Raw genomic sequence first — 24246 nt, 5'->3', positions numbered from 1 at the left:
AATTATTTGGATAAATATTTATTTAATGAATATGATCTTCTTTACTTCAATGTTTATATATATATATATTATTTTTTTATATGGTAATTACAAACTCTTTGTATATATATTTTTTTATTTTCCCCTGGCACAACAGTATTGTTCTGTACATAAGTGTTAATAAAGTTTAAAAAAAAAAAAAAAGAAGTCATATTTCTTTATGGAGAAGACCAGGATGGTGTTATTTAAAGCAGAAGTAAGGGGAATATTTGTGTTAATATAAGTCTTAAATAGTTATATCTTCCGACAGCAATCACTTCTATAGAGTGTTTGGTCTGAAACACGGGTCTGTCAGTCACTCTGCTCTGCTGTAAGCCGAGGAGAAAACTTTCCTTGTATCCTACAACCTTTATCCAATGAGGAGAGAGAACGGCATGAAGGGGCGGTCCTCTCTGTGTGTGCAGCCAAGGGATGCGCATGAATGTGGTGACGTAAGGACGAGGGCGGGGACCATAGACTGTAAAAAGAATGGACGTAGCACCCGTGACGTCACCCATTGGTTTGGGGGAGTCTGTTTTGTGCCGCTACTACGGGGGTTTGAACCGCGCCATGTTGGATTCTACTTTCCATATTTGGAGAGGTGCGGCCGTTAGCCGGCCGGGGGCCCGCCCACTGGCCTCGAAGCAGCGGTCTCCTGACCTGTCACTCAACGTTTCCGCGCCCTAATTGGCCAGAACTTTAAACCTAATAATAGTAAAACGGTAGAGTTAAAAAAAAATTCACCCCCCTCAGAGCGTGTGCGGGGGTAGAAACTATCGGTTGAGACTAAAAAAATAAAATGTACCAGGCTGTAAATATGTTTTTTAAAGCTGTAAAATCGGCTATTTTAACATGGGGCTCGATTGGAGTTGCTCCCTTCTGGAGCCAGCCCCCAGAGGAAGCCGAGGGGATTGCAGTTTTTTGAACGCGGAAGTGAGCTTCACTTCTCAGACCGACAACTGCCCCTTGGTGGGGACTGCTAACTCCATCTGCTGACAGGAAGTTAGCCAAAATCACTGGATCGCTTACTTCTGCTTTAAAATGACAAAAGAAAGCGTTTTACTCTGCACAGTTTGTTTTTTCTTCTGTTTTTAGTTTACTTGTCTTTCTTGGTTGCTTTGTTTATAACTTATACATTTTACTTTACACTTTAAATTGCACTGCATCAAGAGCTGCTATACCTCAATTTGGCTGTACAAAAAAAAAAAAATCTGTGTATTACAAGGATGCCCAGAGATTCTTTTCTTTACTGGACTTGTTTACCCTTCCTGAATAAGACCCTCACATTGTTGTTTTCTTTTCTTTTTTGTTGTATTCTGTTTTTCCTTTGTCTTGGAAGATATAGTTCAACATTTTCTATCTTTGTATTATAACATACACTTTTGAAGATACTTCATTTGAAAAAAAAATATACATATGTATCTTTCTTACCCACCGCCATACAGCTGTACAACTCACCTCACATTCTGACCCACTCATGCACTTTAACTTTTTTACCTTGGCACTTTTTTAGATATACTTATTTATTGTGTTGTATACACCATGTGTTTTTATGCATTTTAGGTATTTCTGGTTTTGTGTGTGTGTGTGTGCGTGTGTGTGTGTGTGTGTGTGTTTCTGTGATTTGTGTTCTTCTTGTCGTCATGTATTTATCCCTTGGCTGCTGCTGGTGACATTTTAAATTTCCCCTTGGAGGTTAAATAAAGTAATATCTATCTATCTATCTATCTATCTATCTATCTATCTATCTATCTATCTATCTATCTATCTATCTATCTATCTATCTATCTTATATAGCTATATACCATACTTCTCCAAATCCGACTAAAACACCCAGATAATGCGATTGGAAACCGTAAAGCCACATAACAGCCACTAAAGCCACTAAAGGTAAATAAAAACTTAATTTTGAAAATGAACATTACCACTCCAATACTCCAGGTGGCGGTGTTGCACCTGAAAGATTAAAAAAATGGCGGCGAAGAAGGAGAAGAACGGGCTAACCGGAAGTGGTCCAGTCAATGGCGGCTAGCTCAACATCGCTGCATGTTTGTTATTATTGTGCACAAGTGAACACAAGTCCGACAGTAAAACCACGCAGATAAGGGCTTATTCACAGAAAGGAATCGGTTTATCGGAGTGTCGCCTACTATGTAAAAAAGAAAAGAAGCGGCTGCACTCACGAGAAAACAGAAAACATGCCCGAAATAAAAGTAACGCCACTGGGTGAGTAACGTTACAGCAGCTAGTTAGTTAGTCAGTTAGCATGTGTTGTTATTCTAACTTAGCCCCATCAGCAGTTTAGCTTTAATTAGACCACTTTAAACCTAACAAAGTATTGACTTGTGTGTTTTATAATGGTGGTGCAAACATGGCCTTTACAAATACGGACTTTAATATATAAACGAGTGGTATAAATCGGTGTTTTTGTTGTTGTTATGTGGGTTTTGAGGTGTCTAAATCCAGTTTGTCTATCCCTCAAATGAATATTTAGAAATAAGATTTCAATTTGTTGTAGACAATTGTTATATTTGTAAAAACGAATCTGGAAACAACAGAACACCTGTTTTCTTTTGTTTTGAATGTGAGAAAATTTGTAAAAAATAAATAAATCTAAATCTCTCCACGACTTAATATCAATCAGTTCCATAAATATTGATTTCTGGTCCTTTCAAAACATTCAAATAGGTGTAATCCTCTAAGACAAAAAAAAAGTCGATTTTCTTTTGGTGAATAACCTCATTATCATCACTAAATATTACATACACAAGTGTAGATATGCCAAATCCCCACCTTCATGGCTTGCACTTAAAAATGAAATATCCTTGTTACAAAAATGTTTGAAACAAATTAATAATCCCCATGCAGATAAATTGTACACATTTCTTTTAATTGTTCTTTTATTCTCCTTTTTTTCTCTCTGTTTTCATCTAAGATCTGTCTTATGTTTATTTTTATATGTGATAAGCGATGCACTACCACAATAATTTTTCTGTTTGAATTATCTAAGGAGGTGTGAATTTAATTTATATGTATGAAAAAGAACTGTTTATCTTTGAGTATGTCATTGTTCATGTAATGTGGCATGTCTTTCCCTCTCCAAGGTGCTGGACAGGATGTCGGCCGCAGCTGCATCCTCGTCTCCATCGGAGGGAAAAACATAATGTTGGACTGTGGGATGCACATGGGATACAACGATGATGTAAGTAGAGCAGATTTGATTTTACCAAAGGAAAGATAACAACTGGATGATATGGAGAGTAATTTAAGATATTCAGGCTTCAGTGTTCCTCTTTCACCATTACACCACCACCTCAACCAGTCTGGACCATGGTGACATTAAAATCTCATGTAATCCCAATTTCATCCACTTTAAAGTTTGATATGTCTGTGTTTATGTAGTCTTCCTATTCTACATTTAAAAACAGTATATGGGTCAGAAACAAATAAAGGTGAGCAAGATGAGCAATTCAAAAATATCCTTAAAGAAAATGTTTTTTTAAAAGCATCAGATTTGTTCCAATGTACAATTTGTAGTGGGTTTCATGTCATTTGAAATGAGATTTGAACCATTTTTTAACAATGGTAATTGGTAAGACTGAATGCCCCTGAAAATGTCAAATGGTGTAACCACAAAAAAAACAATCAATATTCAACATTTGATCCACCTACAGTGGACTTAAGTGTACTTTAAAAAAATATATTTTCTTCTGAAAACATTAATTTGAAATAGATTTCTTTTGCTGTGTTTCTATATTTAAATTTAATGCATTTCTTTTTTCAATTTCTTTTTTTATTATTATTTCCTCACATCCACTTTTACAATATTAATTCAGCAACCATTTGGACAATTCATTCATTCATTCATTCATTCATTCAATTTAATGCATTTTGACAACACTGAACAGGACTGATCCTAAAAACACCTCTTTTCTTCTAAATAATTTGACAAATGATGTCAAATTTGTCAAGAAACATAGTGTTGCATTGCAAAAGTGAATTATATTTATTCCACATTTGAGTCCACATTTATTTTCCTTTACATACAATAGTCACAGTTTTATGAAAGAATACTGGTTACACCACTTGACATTGGTTTGCATCAAGTCATTAACCCACATAACATTTACAATCACAACACGGAAACAGACAAGACAAGTCAACATTGTTACTGACTGTACTGATGCCAAATGATCAACAGTAACAGGTTAGATTGAAGCGCCTATAATAACACACAAAAAAGAGGAAGACAGTCAGAACAAAATACACAATATTCAAGCATGACATGAGATGCCGTTAAATATGTTTGTGTCTCATGTTTTGGACTTTGTGATGAATATCATTTACAGTGTGATCCAAACTAAATAAAAGTTTCTATTGTGATTCCAGAGACGATTCCCAGATTTTTCCTACATAACGCAGAACGGACGCCTGACGGACTTTTTGGACTGTGTCATCATCAGGTTTGTTGTCTGTGTAGTTTCACTGTAATGTGTCATTCCTGTTTTCATTCATACACCACCAGTCAAAAGTTTGGACACTCTCTCTCATTCAGTGGTCTTTCTTTATCTTTATCACTTTCTACATGTAGACTCATACTTAAGACATCAAAACTATGAAGGAACACAAATGGAGTTAGATAGTAAACACAAAAGTGTTAATTATAGTTGCTGCGCAGTGATTGGTTTGGTATTTTTTGGCAAATTTAGTCAATTCTGAGCAACAAACAGGAGAATAAGAAGACAAGACAGTTGAGGCTTGAACTCACAACCTCTGACACCTAAGCCCATCTTCTATCTCACTTAGCTAACTGGCTAGTGACAGTTCACGTGAGGCTTCACTAACTGACTAAGCCAATCACGTGACAGCAGCAGCTGCCTGTGCATGTAAAGGCAGATTTCAAACCACTGAAAAAAAAAGAAGAAAGAAAATCAGTCATCAAGACAAAAATCTGAAAATACACATATTGCATCTAGACAACACTGAGATGTTAGTAATTTGTTTTTAACAATGATTGATTTATTGCTCCATAAGTGAATAACTGATGTTTAAGTGTGAAGTGTACAAAGGTTTCTACAGTATTGGGGCTACAAAATGAATGAATGAATTTATATTTATTTAAGTGTCATGCACTAATTAAGGCGCCCAGTCTATAAGGGCTTACAAGACACATTTCATATGTAGACAACAAACAAAATCATCAGAGTACAGACAAAACAAAAACCACATGGAATTCACATAAATAATTCACTTTTTCTTAGTGTCCAGGCACTTTTTATGAAAGTAGCTACAGTAAAGACTTTTTTTTTCTGAAGAACCATTCCAACTTTACCTCATCATCAACCCAAAACAACTCGGGCTTCACATTTTGCATTTTCTGAAACAAAAACTGCCTGGCTTCGTCATATAACGGGCAATGAAATACAAAATGCAGTTCATCCTCAATTACATTTAGATTACATAATGTGCATAGTCTTTCATCCTCAGGTACCGAGTTAAACCTACCAACTTCTACTGCCAGAGGGAGAATCCAGCCCTCAACTGGGCACATAAAGATCTCTTGGATCTGTCCAGTGGCAAAGTCACACAGGGTTCTGGACAATACACATTTTTTAACTGGCAATAAGTTCTGAGCTACATTTTGGCCAAAGTTGCAAAGTTGTAGCACGTATGGTTGATTTGTTAATATGAATTTTCAAAGTTTTGAAATTTAGACGCTTGCTGTAGTTTACAGATCAGGTAATCTGGCATGGGACTGGACCTTTGTGCAAAGTTTGGTGAATTTTCACCCATGGGAAGTAGGATTTCCTCAGAAGTAAGAAAAAAGAATACCTAGGAATACAATAGTGTCCTGGCAGCTTAGTTCCCCTAACCCTAATTAAAACCAAAGTATTATCTGTTGTCACCTGACCTAAACCCAGCTGAGTGAAGGTAAAACAGCAACAAGGTCTCAGCTCCTCTGGGAACTCCTTCAACACTGTTGGGAAACAGAAACAGGTGACGACCTCATGAAGCTGAGGACTGAATCTAAAGTCTGAGAAAAGCTGCCATCAAAGCAAAAGGTGGAGAGTGGAGACTTCGAAAAATCCAAAATAATAAAACATATACTGCTTTGTTTAAAGGGATAGTTCAACATTTTGTCAAATTGGCCCATTGCCATAATCCCTATAGTCATAGCAGTCGGTTCGTTACCTTTAATTGTCGGTGCAAGCTATTTTTAGAACGGTGGAGCAGAGCAGCGAGCTGCTCAGAGCTACGCTACGGAGGCTCATGGGATTTCTTGGTTTCCCTCATCAAACTCATCAAATACACAATCCAACAACTCCACAACGCTCTGGTGGACAAGTTGTGACCTGCACATTCACCACGCTATGAGATAATAACACAACGTTACCAGACAGAGTTGTTTTAGAGGGAAAATAATGCAAAACCACTGATGCACGTTGCCTTCAGGGACAGTTTTTCATCAAGCAGTCTCTGTATTTACCTAGTCGGTGCATTTAAAATAGCTTGAACCGACAATTAAAGGTAACGAACCTACTGCTATGACTGTAGGGTTAGAAAAATGCCAAAATGTTGAACTATCCCTTTAATACTTTTGTGTTTACTACATAACTCCTTTTGTGCTCCTTCATAGTTTTGTTGTCTTCAGTTTGAATCTACAATGTAGAAAGTCATAAAGATAAAGAAAGACCATTGAATGAGACGGTGTGTCCAAACCTTTGACTGGTCGTGTTCATGTAAAAGAAAGAAAACAAGCCTTTGTTTTTTTTTTTACATATCAACTAGGGGTGGGAATCTTTTACTATCTCTTGATTCGATTCGATTCGATTCTGATTCCTGGGGCTACGATTCGATTCAAAATCGATTTTCGATTCAAAACGATTTGATTCCTAATGATTTCTGCTTCAGTCTATCGGTGCAAAGGATCCTCATGATCTACTCCAGTCTGCTTTGCAAGACAGAATGACAAGTGTCTTTTTCACGTTTTGTGAGTTTTAAACATTTATCCATGTTTAGATGGAATTGTTGAAACTGTTGCATAAAAGCAATATCACATATTGCTTAAGTAACACAATTAAAAGTGCCTCTTTATTAAAAGAAATAGCACAGTTAAACATGCTGCCTTTTAAATTCTAAGGAGACGGAGGCCGACAGCCTTTAAATCGATTTTGGGACATTTTATATCGATTCTGAATCGTATTAAATGAGAATTGCGATTCTTACGTGAATCGATTTTTTCAGCACAGCCCTAATATCAACACCTGTTTCTTCCTCAGCCACTTCCACCTGGACCACTGCGGCGCTCTGCCGTACTTCAGCGAGATGGTCGGCTACGACGGACCGATCTACATGACGCATCCCACCAAGGCCATCTGCCCCATCCTGCTGGAGGACTTCAGGAAGATCACGGTCGACAAGAAGGGAGAAACCAACTTCTTCACCTCGCAGATGATCAAGGACTGCATGAAGAAAGTCGTTCCTCTGAACCTCCACCAGACCGTGCAGGTGCGGCGCTCGTTGTTGTCTCGTCGTGTCTCTTTTTTTCTTTTTTTTTAATACTTTATTGCAGGATTGCACAAGTCGTTAGTTCACGTTCCGTTACACATCTTTTTAGCCATTGGAGCATTCCTACAAAATTTATGCAGTTTGTAATGAAAAAGAAGTTCATGGTAAAAGAAAAGAGAGAAAGAAAAGAATAAAATGGAATAATAATACAAGGGGAAAAAAGAGGTGGGACAAAGACAGTAAAAAGAAAAAAAAAAGCACAAGATAAAACAAATAATATATGTATTTATACATATGTACATATATATTCTCTTCGGAGATCTAGTAAACATTTCTTCAGAGCTGGACTCTTCAGTTTTATTTATTTACTGTACAGGGTTTCCGCTACATGTAATTGATCGTGGCGCACCGCCACGGCAAAATAAAAGCCGCCACACCTTCAGAATGATGATTTAAAAAAAAAAAATAAAAAAAATAGTTTTATGTTAAAACAATGTAAAGCAGGGTTTCCACTAGGGGTTGCACAGACTAGTCCCCTGCTCCACAATGACGTTTTGAGCTTGACGTCGACTAGTCGCTGATCATGTAACAGTAGGCTACAAGAGTAGCGGCTTGAAACAACAGCTGAGTGCGCTGAATGAAAAAAATACGAGCGCCGTCAAGCTGGATAGAACCAGATCGTACCAGACAGGAAGTCGGGCACAGAAAAGGCGAGAGAATCCGGTCAATTTTCAAAATAAAATAAATGATGATTAAGTTTGCTTGTCCGTCTATAAATATTTGTCAGTTGCATCTGCACACAAGACACATCCATAGGCTACATACAGCGCTAGAGACAGACCTGTGTGTGTCTGTGGAAAACTGAGTAGCTACAGACGGGTCGATGTTTGACCGGCGCGGAGAGAGAAGCAGCTGCCTGTGAGGCGCTGCGCTTCCGCGGGCAGTGTGTCCGGGCTGCCGGCAATTAAAAAAAAAAAAAACTCCGCTCATATCGACAGCTTTACGTCGCGCACAACAACAACAGCAACAACCAACCAGGAAAAACAAAAACTGTGAGTGAAACTGTGACTGAGCAGGACTGTGATGGTGACGAGGCCTGTGTGTCGTTTTCCTCCCTAATTGTTTAATGAACAGTAGCTACAGTATTTTCTTTTGCACCTGTATAGGAGTGTAGCTATGTTACAAAAAAACAAACTGATTTACAGCTTGTTGTTTATAAAGCTGCTGTTCTGTACTAATTTCTGTGCGTGAGCTGTCAGTCAGTGAATACAGATTGTTGCAGAGCATTTCCCTCCTCCTGGGATTTTAGTTATGATGGGAAAAATATGAATGATGTCATCAGCGACTAGTCGACGATCCGGTCTCGCGCACCCCCCCCCCCCGTCGTCGTCGTCGTCGTCGTCGATCAGACCACCCTCGCCGCCACTCTTTAAAAAAATCCTGGAGGAAACACTGCTGTATATAATCAATCCACTTCCTCCATTTTTTCAGACATTCTGGTTCTCGATTTCTGATTCTATATGTAATTTTTTCCATTTCCAAAATATTATTTATTTACATTTGATTTCCTATTATTAAAAGAAGGTGAGATTAATTTTTTTTTGCCAATTTCTTGTTATTTGCTTCAGAGCTGCTATTCTGAGTATTTGTCTTTTTCTGATGTGAGTTCAGCTGGTGTTACTCCTAAAACAATGCATTGCGGTTTAAATTGGAAAAATCGAAAAAAATAGATTCTATAATTTTTTTTCCAGAATGGTTTTAGTGATGTGCAGAAATAGAAAATGTGTGAGTGGTTTGCATGGTGCTCGCCACAGTTTCTCCAGCAGTCTATATCATTTAGACTGTATTTCTGGAGTAGTGAAAAAGCGCGTGTGTCTCTTTTGATGACACATCGTGCTGTTTGTGTTTGTGTTGTGCTGCTGCTGGCAGGTGGACGATGAGCTGGAGATCAAGGCGTACTACGCCGGCCACGTCCTCGGAGCCGCCATGGTTCACATCAAAGTGGGATCAGAGTCGGTCGTCTACACGGTGAGTGGAAACAATCTGCACTGTGTTAGTGTCGGTGAATGAGAGCGCCACAACCTCAGAGTAATGTCTTTATCTTGTTTTCTAATGTTAGGGAGACTACAACATGACACCTGACAGACATTTGGGGTAAGTGACATTTGCTGTATTTAAAGGAATACTGTAGTTCACCAAAAAATGAAATTCAGTCATTATTGTCTAGGGGTGTGCCAAGAAATCGATTCACATAAGAATCGCAATTCTCATTTAATACGATTCAGAATCGGTTTTAAAAAATAAAAAAATGAAATAAATTCTAAGGAAAATCCATTTCCTTAGAATTTAAAAGGCAGCATGTTTAACTGCACTATTTTTTTTTAAATAAAGAGGCACTTTTAATTTTGTTACTTAAGCAATATGTGATATTGCTTTTATGCAACAGTTTCAACAATTCCATCTAAGCATGGATAAATGTTTAAAACTCACTAAACGTGAAAAAGACACTTGTCATTCTGTCTTGCAAAGCAGACTGGAGTAGATCATGAGGATCCTTTCACACCGACAGACTGAAGCAGAAATCATTAGGAATCAAATCGTTTTGAATCGAAAATCGATTTTGAATCGAATCGTAGCCACAAAAATCTGAATTGAATCGAATCGTGAGATAGTAAAAGATTCCCAGCTCTATAATTATCTCCCCCTCTTGCTGATGAATACTCTGGAGTAGTTTTTTATTCCTCAAAGTGCATCTGGAGACCCGGGAGGCCCGTTCCTAGTCCAACCAAAACTTTATATGAGAGTAATAGGACCCGAAAAACCATTTAATATTCCTCCACACTGCTCGTCCACTGCAATCCAAGTGTCCTGAAGGGAAATAGTCCAGAGTTTACTGGAAACTACGTCATCGAGGCAAGTCCGGTCACGTCCGTGTGCGTGCACCAGGCAAATCCAATACAGGACTGTTTAGACTGTAAAAATGTCCTAAATGATGTTGTTTCCAGTGAACTCTGGACCATCTCCCTTCAGGACACTTGGATTGCAGTGGACGAGCAGTGTGGAGGAATATTAAATGGTTTTTGTGTAGTTTTATAGACGTTTTTGTGTCGGGCCCTATTACTCTCATGTAAAGTTTTGGTTGGACTACGAACCGGCCTCCCGGGTCTCCAGATGCACCGGAGTATTCATCAGCATGAGGGGGAATCACTAATGACTGAATTTCATTTTTTTGGTGAACTATTCCTTTAACCCACTATCTATCTGTGCAGAGTTGTTTCATCCTGGTGTTTTATATCTGCAGAGCTGCGTGGATCGATAAGTGCCGTCCAGACATCCTCATCTCAGAGTCCACGTACGCCACCACCATCCGAGACTCGAAGCGCTGCAGAGAGAGAGACTTCCTGAAGAAGGTGCATGAAAGCATAGAGAGAGGAGGAAAGGTAAAGCCTGTTTGTTTTAATACTTTACATTTGGGTTGTTTTATATTGTGTGTGTGTGTTTTTTTTTTATTATCATCATTCAATTCAAATAGACTTTTTTGCCCCAGAAGGGAAACTTGTCTTGGGTAAGTACAACAAAGCTGTCAGCATAGAATAAAATAAAGACATGCAGCAGAGACATATGAAGTCAAATGAAGGTTAAAAACATGGACAGTGACATTCAACTTTGTGATAATAGGCTAAAAATATGAAAAATAAAATGAAAGTTACATAAAATTGCACTAGCCCGCGAGGTAAGAAATAAAAATCCAACTAAAAACTGGCACAAATAAAAACAGTAGTGCAGCTACACTGCAAAAACTCAAAATCTTACCAAGAATATTTGTCTTATTTCTAGTCAAAACAAACCTCATTATACTTAAAATAAGACTCATTACATTAAAAAGCAGCTTGTTTTTAGATAATTTTTACTTCTTTCAAGCAGATTTTCACTTGAAATAAGTAGAAAAATCTGACAGTGGAGCAAGTTTTTCTTCCTTATTACAAGCACAAAAAACTTGCTTTGACTGGCAGATTTTTCTACTTATTTAAAGTGAAAAGTAGTTTGAAACAAGTGAAAATGATCTAAAAACATAGATTTTTAGGTGATGAGTCTTATTTTAAGTGGAAAGAGATTAGTTTTGACTAGAAATTAGACATTTTGACAAGAAAAAGGACAAATATTCTTGGAAAGATTTTGAGTTTTTGCAATAGAGCTTGATCATACCAAGTATTATGCAATATGGTATTAATTTACTAATTAAATATTTTAATTTTCCCATTGTTCTTCCCAGGTTCTGATTCCTGTGTTTGCCCTCGGACGAGCACAAGAGCTCTGCATCCTGTTGGAAACATTTTGGTAAGGTTGCTCTTGTTTAAAAAAAAGTTTAAAATAAAAACAGCTTCCTATATTTTATTCCACATCCACAAAAGCAAAAGCAAATCTGTCAGAGCAGCGACAGACAGTGATGTGCCGATAATCACAGGCTGCTCTGCTCACTGGACCAATGTCAGATAAAAAGCCTTTGTTTTTTTTCCTGGTTGGTTAATTGTTAAATTGAATAAAAAGTCCTTTCAATCAGGAGTAATTGCACATGATTATTATACACAAAGGCCGTCAGTTGTCCAGATGATAAATAGCTGCTCCCTAAAATAGCTGTATTCATTTTGTTAAGCTTGTTAGACTTAATGGTGGTATGTGAACTTTTTTTTTTATATTGGACACCACCAGACACTCTAATTACCTCCTCTCCCCACCGCACAGGGAGAGGATGAACCTAAAGGCGCCCATCTACTTCTCCACCGGGCTGACGGAGAAAGCAAATCATTACTACAAGCTGTTCATCACGTGGACCAATCAGAAGATCCGAAAAACCTTCGTACAGAGAAACATGTTTGAATTTAAGCACATCAAGGCTTTCGATCGCTCCTACGCGGATAATCCTGGACCCATGGTGAGAGTTAGGGTTTGTTTTTGTTTCTTTTGCTTTAAAGTGTCAGAGTATTTAAAGGGATACGCCAACATTTTTTTTTTCGTGTCTTGCCTCACTCCCGAGTCCATGACCAGCAGATAGACACCATCCTTTCGACTGTGCGTGCAGTAATAAGGGAGATAGAGCCGTATCGCCCGTAATTAGCTTAGCTCAAACACTGGAAGTGTATAGGTAGTGTTAGCCTGCCTCCTACCCGAGCCGAAACTCTGTAAATATATCACTTTATCCACATTTCAAACATTTTTAGGCGAGAAAGTAGCCGTTTAGATCAGCAGTGTGTCGTTAATTTGTCTAAATACCAGCTGTTTACAGTTTTGTTCGGACGAATTCTGTGCTACTCAAGCTAGCCGTTGTGACCAACGCACTTCCGGTTACTTTCACAAAATAAAACACCCGTTGCCCTTTACATACAGAAAACCATGACGATAGAATTTGTGCTTTTACTTTGAAATAGGAAGCTAACCTACCCTCGATGTAGCTAGCTTGAACCAAAATAAAGCGTCTTTGCTTGAACCCTCCGTTTTGACCGATCTCGTCCCGTTACCGGCATTTGACCGCTCAAGATGCCTTACCGGAGAGTTTTGTCAGCTCTGAGACGAAGATCGGCCCGCCGGTTTCCGTTTAGAGTTGCTGAAGAGTAGCTCTGATGACTTTAGGTGGAGGGAGGCTATCACTACCTATACACTTCCAGTGTTTGAGCTAAGCTAATTAGCAACTTTAGGTGGAGGCAGGCTAACACTACCTATATATTTCCAGCGTTTGAGCTAAGCTAATTACGGGCGATACGGCTCTATCTCCCTTGTTACTGCACGCACAGTCGAAAGGATGGTGTCTATCTGCTGGTCATGGACTCGGGAGTGAGGCAAGACACGAAAAAAAAAAATGTTGGTGTATCCCTTTAAAAAGATTATAAATACAGTAATAATATGTATATTTGCAGGTAGTGTTTGCCACACCAGGGATGCTGCATGCTGGTCAGTCTTTGCAGATCTTCAAGAAATGGGCTGGAAATGAGAAGAACATGGTGAGTCTCATGAATGAATGTGATGTGTTCCTGAAAATAACACATCATACACAACGAATTATTGTTTTTTTTTTTTTTATATATATCTCAGGTGATCATGCCTGGGTATTGTGTACAAGGAACAATCGGACATAAGATCCTAAACGGACAGAGGAAACTGGAGATGGAAGGACGAGCAACGGTAAGTCTTTGTTTAGTTCGTCCATTAACCTGAATATGAAACACAACATCAGCTCAGGGTTCGATAATAGAAATATATATTTTCTAATATATAATGGCCTGTTAACTCATCAAATTATTTCTCTGACCTGGTTAATGTGATTTCTGGTGGAAAAAAACCTGACGTGACGCATATTTTGATTGACAAAGTATTAAAAACAAGTTTCACAAGAGCAACTCAATCTCCAAAGATAGAACAATTACAATGAAAAACAGGCCATTTTTTATTCACATTATTTTCTTTTTCCAAAATGAGCTCTGTAAACCACAGGAACCACAGCAGAGGGATGAAAGAGCTGCAGGTTGCCGACCTCTGGTTTAGTTTTTACAAAAATACCTTTAAGATCATTTACGAAGGAGTATTAGGGCCAGCCAAAAAAAAAAGAAAAGAAAACTTGGGGGGCAAAAAAAAAAAAGGTTAGGCAAAAAACAACAGGTCGTAAGATCAGATTGGGAAGGATCGGTCCAATTCAACAAAGTTTTACTCTCAAATGACTGGTTCAAACATAAAAGGAACAGAACAGACAAGGACACGACACAGCAGAGTGATAAAGTCACAATGATAAGACCCAGAGAGTAACACAAGTCTTTTTCGATTTGACCCACTTGTAAAAAGTGACACACGAGAACACACGCTCTCCATCGCAGCCGTCTTGCAGCCGCTCGCTCTCCTTTGTTGTAAGACGATGAAAACAGCATCACACACATTTTAAGTGCAATAAATTAAACTATCTACTTATTACTTTTTAAAATAAATTTGTAAATAATGTAAATAGCCGTTTTCTGTCATCAGAATGAACAAAAATCACCTTTTAACATAATTTCCAAATATTAATTACCTGAAATTGCATTTAGGCTCCTACAACCTTAACCCTGCAGTCACTTTTTATGTATGAATGCAAATATTATATATCACCTGTGATTCCATCTGCATTTATTTTATACTTTATCTTTTACTATTATACTGTATGTATATGATTATATTGTATAGTGGTCGAAGCACTTTTTTTTTTTCAGACATCTGGACGTTTTGCTCCAAAACTATTTTGGTAATGCACAATGACAAATAAGTAAATAAATAAATCTCAGTGTAATCTATTTTAATCTACTGTATTGTATTGTGTGTCTGTGAACAGCTGGATGTGAAGCTGCAGGTAGAGTACATGTCCTTCAGCGCCCATGCAGACGCTAAAGGCATCATGCAGCTCATCCGTATGGCCGAGCCGCGGAACATGCTGCTGGTGCACGGAGAGGCGGTGAAGATGGAGTTCCTCAAGGGAAAGATCGAGCAGGAGTTCAGTAAGTGCAGCGCTGTATTGTGTATATAGTATATTACGGGATGGGCATTTCGAATAATTTTCTAACCGAGTAACCTCACCTGGTCTTACCCGGGTAACCGATACTTTAAAGGGATAGTATCATTTTTTTTTTAAAGTGTGGTTGTATGATCTACAAATAGCCCCTAAGTACTTTAATTGCAGTAGAAGACTCTCTGCACTCCTCCCGTTAGCAACGCCAGCCCATAATAGCCCTGCCCAGAGATTTACAACATACAGTGTTGTGAACAGACCCAAAGAAACGGCCTATTTTCACGGCCTAAAAGAGGTTTTACCTGAAAAAAAATACACAGTTCCATTGTTCGCTATAATATAATTTTTTCCAGCCCTTCAAAGTGCAGGAAAAACACAGTTTTTATTTGGACCTAACCAACTCACGTATCCCTCCGCCCAGGGTTAGCGCCCACCGATCAGCAGTTGGTTAGGTGGGGTTGTAGATCATACAACCCCACTTTAAAAAAATGCTACTATCCCTTTAATAAAAATAGAATGATGTCATGTCTGACAGACAGAGCGCAGCCGGGGCATTAATGCGCTCTGTCCGTCAGACAGTCCACATCACTGACACGCAGCATCGTCAGACACAATATCAGGTGGATAATAAGAGTAGAGATTGGAGTGTAAGATGCACACATGGGGCATGTGTGCATCTTTATGCCGCGGCATAGATGCGCTTATGCTGCAGCTGCCTCGCAGGAGAAAACTTTTTTTTTTTTTTAAATCATTAGTGGTGCTTATTTATTAGTCCACACTACATTTTGGCGACTCCGCTCCTCTCTGCCTTGCGTCGTCTCAAGAAATAACTGGGAAGGTTTCAGAATATTTGTAAACTGAAAGCAGATTTTCTAACAGACTTGATGACACCTGTCATCCACCACAGATTCTTGTAAAAGGTTTGAAAGTCCGAGGCTCGATCCAAAAATGCTTTTACACAGCAAAAATTAATGTTGCTTGATCTGAAACTGTTTAACGCTACGAAAAAGCCGAACCATGGCATGATAATGTAGTTTGATCCGACACTAGACTGTTGCTCTAACATGACTTTTTTAAAAATCCTAGGTTAACCAGGTAATAATTCATAACCGAGTAGCAGATTTCTTACTCGGGTACTCGAGTACTCGGGTAACCGTGCACATCCCTAATATATACACTGCTCAAAAAAATAATAAAGGGAACACTTAAACAACACATTGTAACTCCAAGTATATCACACCTGTGTGAAATCAACCTTGGATGATAATTTTGATTTACACTGATCATTTTTATGTTATTTTGTTCTCAACACACTCTACTATATATTGAATAATGATTTTAAACTGCAATATTTCATTAATTGAGATCTAAGACGTGTTGTTTAAGTGTTCCCTTTATTTTTTTCAGCAGTGTGTGTATATATATATATATATTTATATGGCACTAGTAGAACACGAGTGAGTTTTAATCCTCGTTCTTAATGTTTTTGTTTTTTTAAAATGCAGGTATAGACTGTTACATGCCGGCCAATGGAGAGACGGCGACCGTGACGACGAACCCCAGCGTTCCCGTGGACATCTCGCTCAACCTGCTGAAGAGGGAGATGGCTCTCGGTGGTGAGTTGAAACTTTATCGATGTAAAGAATCTCATTTACCGTCAGAGGAGCAGCTGCTGCCACCTGCAACGGCGCTGCAGCTTCAACCTGCCCACACAGTTTCAGTCTCACGGTTATTTGTTGTTCTGTCTTGGCATTTTGATGTTATCAGTGTGATTGATGTTTGTTGGTGCGGCGGCGTTGGTCCTCCTGCCCTGACACTTAAATATCATCGTGACCCAGATTGTTTGTCATCTTGAAAAATGTCACGTTCGTCAGGTTGTAGGAGAAGTCACGTAAATCTGATAAGAACAATGATTGTTTTTTGTTTTTTTTAATACTTATTCCAAACCGTTTATCGAGTTTGTTTGTTTTATTTCTGCTCTTTTCAGATTTGTGCAGGATTCCTGATGTAAATCCGTATTGAACCGTTCTTCTGTTCTTGTCTTTAAGGGCCTCTGCCTGATCCTAAAAAGCCTCGCACCATGCACGGCACCCTCATCATGAAAGAAAACGTGAGTTCACACGGCCAAACACAACGACGCATAATGACGACACGCAACAACAGAGCAGCCTTACAACCGCTGTATGATTTTACATTAAAGCAGTTTACTATAAGATAAAAGGAGAATATCCATGTAACTTATGAGTGAACATTGTTGCTGTCATGTGCAAATGTCATTTTGACACATTACTTTCATTTCAGTGTTAGAGCAGAAGAATATCTCAGTCACAGTTTATGTTTATGTTTATTAAGTTCCCCATTAGCATCTGCTTAGGATCTGCTATTCTTCCTGGGGTCATAACATATTACATGGAGACAATAAAGGAATACACATTCACACTGGACAATATAGACATAGACATGAAACAATACACACTAACAACATTACATACATTTTAAACAAAACCATGACTGACAAAACAATGACTACTATTAAAACTGACAAGACAAGACAGCTTCGACTGAGTGTTTATAATAGAACAATACCCATATACTAATAATCGACTACAATATACAGTATAACCCATATCTTTATATTAAGGACAACATCTTATTCTTAATAAGTGAAAGCTCTTCTTTAAATAATGTTCTTTTAGAGCTTTTTTAAAAGCATATCTGTATATGACTGTGTTTCTAGTTGATGTAGTTTTATGTTTGGATGAAGTCAAACAACCGTCAGCTGTGCGTCTAATTAAATAATACATCGTCATAAACTGTTACCATAAGCCACCAATAGGCTTGCAGGTGTTTTGATGGTCGGTGTGGTCCAGACTCTGACCCTAGAGGCCTAAATCAGGAATATGATATAAAAACACTTTCTTTAATCACCCTCAAAAAATACAAAAGCTTAAAAGGCTAAAAAGCAGCAACAATAAGGTTTTTCTGTGTTCAATATTTGTTTATGTATTTTTTATTTAATTTTTCCCCCTTTTTACAATGCATTTTATAGAATAAACACAATAAAGGATAATTTCCGTTTTTTACAACCTGGACCTTATTTCTAGCATAAAATAAGATCATTTTACTCACCCAGACAACTTTGGTGTCATTTGGAGTTGTTTTGACGAAATTAGCCCCAGTGGAGCGCCGTGTATATCCGTATAATGCGAGAGCACGGGGCACGCAATGCAGCCTCTAAATAACACATTATCTGCCGCAAAACTCGTTCATTTCGCCAATATTTTGTTATGATACACTAGTGCCATTCCCCTCCGAGCCCGTGGTGGCATGTTATCAACATGCTGCGCCTGTAGGCTGACTACTAACCTCTTATCTGGATGATGTCATCTCCGACCACTTGCTACCGCTAATACTATGGTTCGTTTCTGCGTGTTTCTGACTTGTCAGAACAAAATGAGCAGCTGGATGAAGTTCAGCTTCCACAGGCTTCCTCTCCTCAACCTGGACTCACTAAAGCTCCGGCTAGTTGAGATAAAAATGGACCCGAATGCCGAAGCTGAATGATTATTATCAGAATGAGCCGGGCGGCGCTCAGAGATGACATCATCCAGGTCAGAGGTCAGTAGGTCAACCTAGAGACCCCTGATGTTGATAACATGCCACCACGGGCTCGGAGGGGAATAGCACTAGTGTATCATAACAAAATATTGGCGAAATGAACAAGTTTTGCGGCGGATAATGTGTTATTTAGAGGCTGCATTGCGTGCCCCGTGTTCTCGCATTATACGGATATACGCGCCGCTCCACTGGGGCTAATTTCTTCAAAACGACTCCAAATGACACCAAAGTTGTCTGGGTGAGTAAATGATCGTATTTTATGCTAGAAATAAGGTCCAGGTTGTAAAAAACAGAAATTATCCTTTAACATGTAGTGCTTTCTGTTATAATAATACAACAAAATAAATAATAAAATAATTACATTTTGATATAGAAAGAGAAAAAACTTAAACAGAAGAAGGGCATTTTAGGGAAATATAAATATATAAATCAGCGACAGCTAGTGTAGGTGTATGTTTGTGTGTGTGGGTATGTATGTCTGTTCGTATGTCTATGTATGTGCGTGAGTGTGTATGTAAGTGTGTATCTGTGTGTATATTTGTGGGGGTGGGAGGTTTGGGGTTTTCATGGTGTTTTGTTTTGTTTTTATCCTCTGTGAGGCACTTTGTGTTATTGCAATGTATGAAAAGTGCCATATAAATAAAGCTGATTTGATTTGAAATATACTCCATTGTTTCCAGATAGATAGAATATAAATATTGTAAATGATATCATACCATTCATCTATAGAGTTGTGTAGTAGCAACTAGTGAGCATGCAGCTTACCTTTTTTTTCTTCTAAAATGCGGTATTTCTAATCATTTTTAAACTGTATTTGATTTTCTGCTTATATATTTTACATTTTAAGCTCTTTTGTGACCTTAGCTAGTTGATCTGCAGTTATTTAGACTGATTGATGCTCATTCACCCTCTCACCGTCTCTCCCTCTCTCTCCCTGCGTGTGCAGAGTCTGAAGCTGGTGTCGTCGGAGCAGGCCCTGAAGGAGCTCGGCCTCAACGAGCACCAGCTCCGCTTCACCTGCCGCGTGCAGCTGCAGGACCCGCACAGCGACGCCGACACGCTGCACCGCATCTACACACACCTCAAGAGGTGAGTGTGTCACCGCAGGAGGAGGAGGAGGAGGAAGAGGAAGAGGAAGAGGAGGAGGAAGAGGAGGGGTCACTGGGCTCCCTGCATCTCAACACTCATCTGCATTATCTTGCATTTCACCCACATGATGCTCTTTATCAGTCTTCCTCCTGTCAACCACATGAGCTTGTTTGCAGAAAAAAAAAACCTCTGAGGTTTAGTTTGTTGTTTCCTTTCATTTTTTTCAGCTAGATTTGTAGTATAGTTAAGAATTTACACACATTTATATATTTATTGTTGCTGTAAAGCTGTGATTTTAGGACTGTTATTATGATGAGAGAGATGTTTAAAGGGATAGTTCAACATTTTGTCAAATTGGCCCATTGCCATAATCCCTATAGTCATAGCAGTAGGTTCGTTACCTTTAATTGTCGGTGCAAGCTATTTTTAGAACGGCGGAGCAGAGCCGCAAGCTGCTCAGAGCTACGCTACGAACGGAGGCTCATGGGATTTCTTGGTTTCCCTCATCAAACTCATCAAGTCGACAAGTTGTGAGCTGCACATTCACCACGCTATGAGATAATAACAGAACGTTACCAGACAGAGTTGTTTTAGAGGGAAATTCAGAGACTGCTTGATGAAAAACTGTCCCTGAAAGCAACGTGCATCAGCGGTTTTGCATGAATTTCCCTCTAAAACAACTCTGTCTGGTAACGTTGTGTTATTATCTCATAGCGTGGTGAATGTGCAGGTCACAACTTGTCCACCAGAGCGTTGTGGAGTTGTTGGATTGTATATTTGATGAGTTTGATGAAGGATACCAAGAAATCCCATGAGCCTCCGTAGCGTAGCTCTGAGCAGCTCGCGGCTCTGCTCCGCCGTTCTGAAAATAGCTTGCACCGAGAATTAAAGGTAACAAACCTACTGCTATGACTATAGGGATTATGGCAATGGGCCAGTTTGCCAAAATGTTGAACTATCTCTTTAATTTCTATCAGATTGAACTGTAAAAACCTTTATTATCTGCTGCATTTTGTGACATGTAACGTTAACTTACATCTGTTATTTTTTGCCTCAGCGTGTTGAAAGGTTACGCCATCCAGCATCTCCCCGACGGCACCGTCATGGTGGAGTCCATCGTCATCAAAGTGTCGTCGTCGGCTGAAGAGCCGAACACCAAGGTGCTGCTGCTCTCCTGGAGCTACCAGGTAAAACATCTTATTCATCTCATCGTCTGTTACCTGCTGCGACACTGAAGCTGCTCAGAGTTCACTTATTGTTCCACAAGAGGAAATTGTTTTTTGCTTCAAGGCAGAAAAAAATCACAAAAGGTCAGTTGAAGACATTAAAGGGATAGTTCACCCAAAATTGAAATTTCACTCATTATCTACTCACCCTCATGTGGACTAAGGGCTGGGAGAAGTTTCAGAGTCCTCCGTGCCTTCTCTGAGTTACAGGGGGTCTCGGCATAGCAGTGCATGTCCATATAACGGTTGCAAATGGATACCAACTGTCTTCGTAACAAAAAGACACACCAAAAAACATCCAAATACCTCCATGCTGCTCGTATGTAATGTCTGTCTTGTATTGAAGCCCCGAAATGCGAAATTGTCCCGAAAAAAATTCGTTGGACGAACCGGGAAGAGGAGCTGCCACTACAAAACAAGCTTGAATTATAGACTTATTTAATTTTTTTCGGGACAATTTTGCATTTCGGGGCTTCAATACAAGACGGACATTACATATATCCATTTGCAACCGTTATATGGACATGCACTGCTACGCCGAGACCCCCTGTAACTCAGAGAAGCCATGGAGGACTCTGAAACTTCTCCCAGCCCCTTAGTCCACATGAGGGTGAGTAGATAATGAGTGAAATTTCAATTTTGGGTGAACTATCCCTTTAACAATGATGCTTTTCATGCAATATGGGATAAAATGTGAGCTATAAGTAATAAAAAGCAAAGGGAAAAACTGCACAAGTAAGCATTTCCATTCACTTAACCTTGAACACATTTTCAATTTATGCTTAAAAAACAAAAAATGTGCAAACGCAAAATGTGAAAGTGAAAGTGTTCCTGAGGTGGAAAAGTTCAATCATCGATTAAAATAACTGCGTAACAGTCGGTGCAGTGGAAACAAACTGAGCAGACTCAACATGAAACGTGTGACAAATGTAATCAAACAGAAAATAATGAGGTAGATTATTTAACACTTAGTTTCTTATCAGGAACCTATCTCAGGTTTGCTGTGATGGTGGAGTTGATTTCACCTAATTATTGGAAAACACTCAATAACAATAAGATCATTTGTAAAGAATGAATCGGTTATTAAGTATAGCGTTTTGTAGAAACAGTTTTCTTTTTTCTCAATCAATCAAATCAATCACAAAAACATTTCTCTCTCTTCTTTGTGAGACCAGTTTCTTCCAATCAGCTCAGTTCATGTTTTTTTTTTCCCTCATACTCATAAAAGGCTCAGACTTCGATTATAAACAAAATACAAACACAAAAGACTTGAATACAAACACAATTACCTCTGTATTTAATGAGATCTACATGAATCTAAAGCCAAAAAGAAGTTTTTTATGGAACAGAAGGGGTGAAAATAGAAAATGGTAAAATATTCTATATATCAGATATAACGACCAAGTCCCAAGTCCAAGCCCTTCCTTCTTTCCTTCCTTCCTTCCTTCCTTCCTTCCTTCCTTCCTTCCTTCCTTCCTTCCTTCCTTCCTTCCTTCCTTCCTTACTTCCTTCCTTCCTTCCTTCCTTACTTCCTTCCTCTTTTGATCCAATCTGTTCCCTCCCTCCATCTTTCTTTCCTTCCTTTTTTCCTCCCTTCCTTCTTTCCCTTCGTGCTTACTTCTTCCTTCCTTTTTGACCCAATCTGTTCCCTCCCATCTTTCCCTTTGTCCTTCCTTCCATCCATCCTTCCTTCCTTCCTTGACCCAGGTTAAATCCAGTTTCTGAATACCTTCATTTATTTAATTTATTTAATGTATTTGATAGTTCATAATCTTTTTTTACATCTCTGCACCTTCAAGGGCCGACGACTGAGGTTCAAAACAGAGACGATACAGATACTTTCTGTTTTAGATCCTGTTGGTCAGAGCACGAGTGGTTTATTTATTCATTATTTTATTTATTTATTATTTTATTTTGGTGGCCTCTGGTCTGTCTGAGGTCTGCTCAGTGTGCAGAAGTGAAAACTCTGTCAGTGTCGGTGGTGGAAAGTCCAAGAGACAAGACGAGGGGGGGCTGTGAAAGTAAAATGATATGAAAGGAGTGGAAACCTGTGTCTAGAGCGAGCCGCTGTGTCATGGAGGTGGTTTCTGTGGCAACGAAGAGAAAACGTTCATTTCTGCATCTCTGTCATGTTACATACAGGATTTCCTTTAATATATTATATTGTAGTTATAAATATATAGTGGTCGTGTTATGCGTTTCTGAGAATCTGCTCGCAGATTGTGTTCGTAGAATATAAAATATATAAGAGTAGATCTTTATTTATTTATTTATTTATTTATTTATACAGCTCTGGAAAAAATTAAGAGACCACTCCCAAAATGATCAGTTTCTCTGGTTTTACTATTTATAGGTATATGTTTGAGTAAAATTAAATAAATTTTTGTTTTATTCTATCAACTACCGACAACATTTCTCCCAAAATTGAAATAAAAATATAGTCATTTAGAGCTTTTATTGGCTGAAAATGACTAAACTAGTCAACATAACAAAAAATATCAAGTCTTTTCAGACCTTGAATAATAATAATAATGCAAAGAAAACATGTTCATATTTATTCCTAAACAACAAGGCAAGAATATTTTAACCCAGGAAGAGTTTATAAATCAGTTTTTGTGGGATATTGTCAATGTTTAATCCCAGCAGTGGTTTTTATAATCTTCCTATAAAACCAGATGTGGTTCAGGTGATGACCTCATCAGTGTCTCATTAAGGAGAATGAGTTGTGTTTGTGTTGGTGTTTTAAAAAGAAAAGAAAAGAATGACTGTCATACATATAGAGATGCTTTTAAGAAACTTTTTTTTTTCCCAGAGCTGTATATAATATAGTAGGTCTCTATATAATTAATATTTTGATAAAATACCAGTTATTTTTTCCTCCTTGGCTTATTATTTAGACTAAATAATATAATATATATTACTGATTCAAAGTAAAAAAAAACAAACAAAAAAACACGCTGCTCCTGCTCCCACTTCTTCTTAATGACAGTCGTTGTGGTTTCTCTTCACCAGGACGAGGACCTGGGGAGTTTCCTGTCCAACCTGCTGAAAAAAGGACTTCCCTCTGGACTGTGCTGAACATAACAATGAACATTTTTTAGAAAAGGAAACACGCACTTGAAAAGGAATTCAAGCATTCCCATCCAATCGGATCCTGAATTTATAGTATTTGGAGGCGACAACCTGCTTCCCAACGCCACATCTCCAACTCATCCAGTGTGAATTTATCGATATTGATTCTTAAAGGGATAGTTCAACATT

At 38.5% G+C, this 24246-nt stretch overlaps 1 protein-coding gene across 1 annotated transcript; it reads left to right on the top strand.

Annotated features, from left to right (window-relative positions):
- The first annotated feature begins 2014 nt into the window (after positions 1–2014).
- ints11 (integrator complex subunit 11) lies at positions 2015–24082 on the top strand. Its single transcript, XM_085782933.1, has 17 exons — positions 2015–2244; positions 3123–3220; positions 4408–4481; positions 7299–7527; positions 9457–9555; positions 9647–9681; positions 10829–10967; positions 11801–11865; positions 12271–12460; positions 13440–13523; positions 13615–13704; positions 14879–15041; positions 16558–16668; positions 17101–17162; positions 19617–19759; positions 20817–20946; positions 23998–24082. The coding sequence occupies exons 1-17, from the start codon at positions 2217–2219 to the stop codon at positions 24061–24063; spliced, it is 1806 nt and encodes a 601-aa protein (XP_085639059.1). The 5' UTR covers positions 2015–2216; the 3' UTR covers positions 24064–24082.
- Positions 24083–24246: the final 164 nt, after the last annotated feature.

The sequence above is a fragment of the Trachurus japonicus genome, chromosome 7, assembly GCF_045865225.1.
Source record: "Trachurus japonicus isolate A0001 chromosome 7, Traja_1.0".
Taxonomy (NCBI): domain Eukaryota; kingdom Metazoa; phylum Chordata; class Actinopteri; order Carangiformes; family Carangidae; genus Trachurus; species Trachurus japonicus.
Note: the sequence above shows the minus strand (reverse complement) of the source record. Positions and strands in the feature narration are given on the sequence as shown.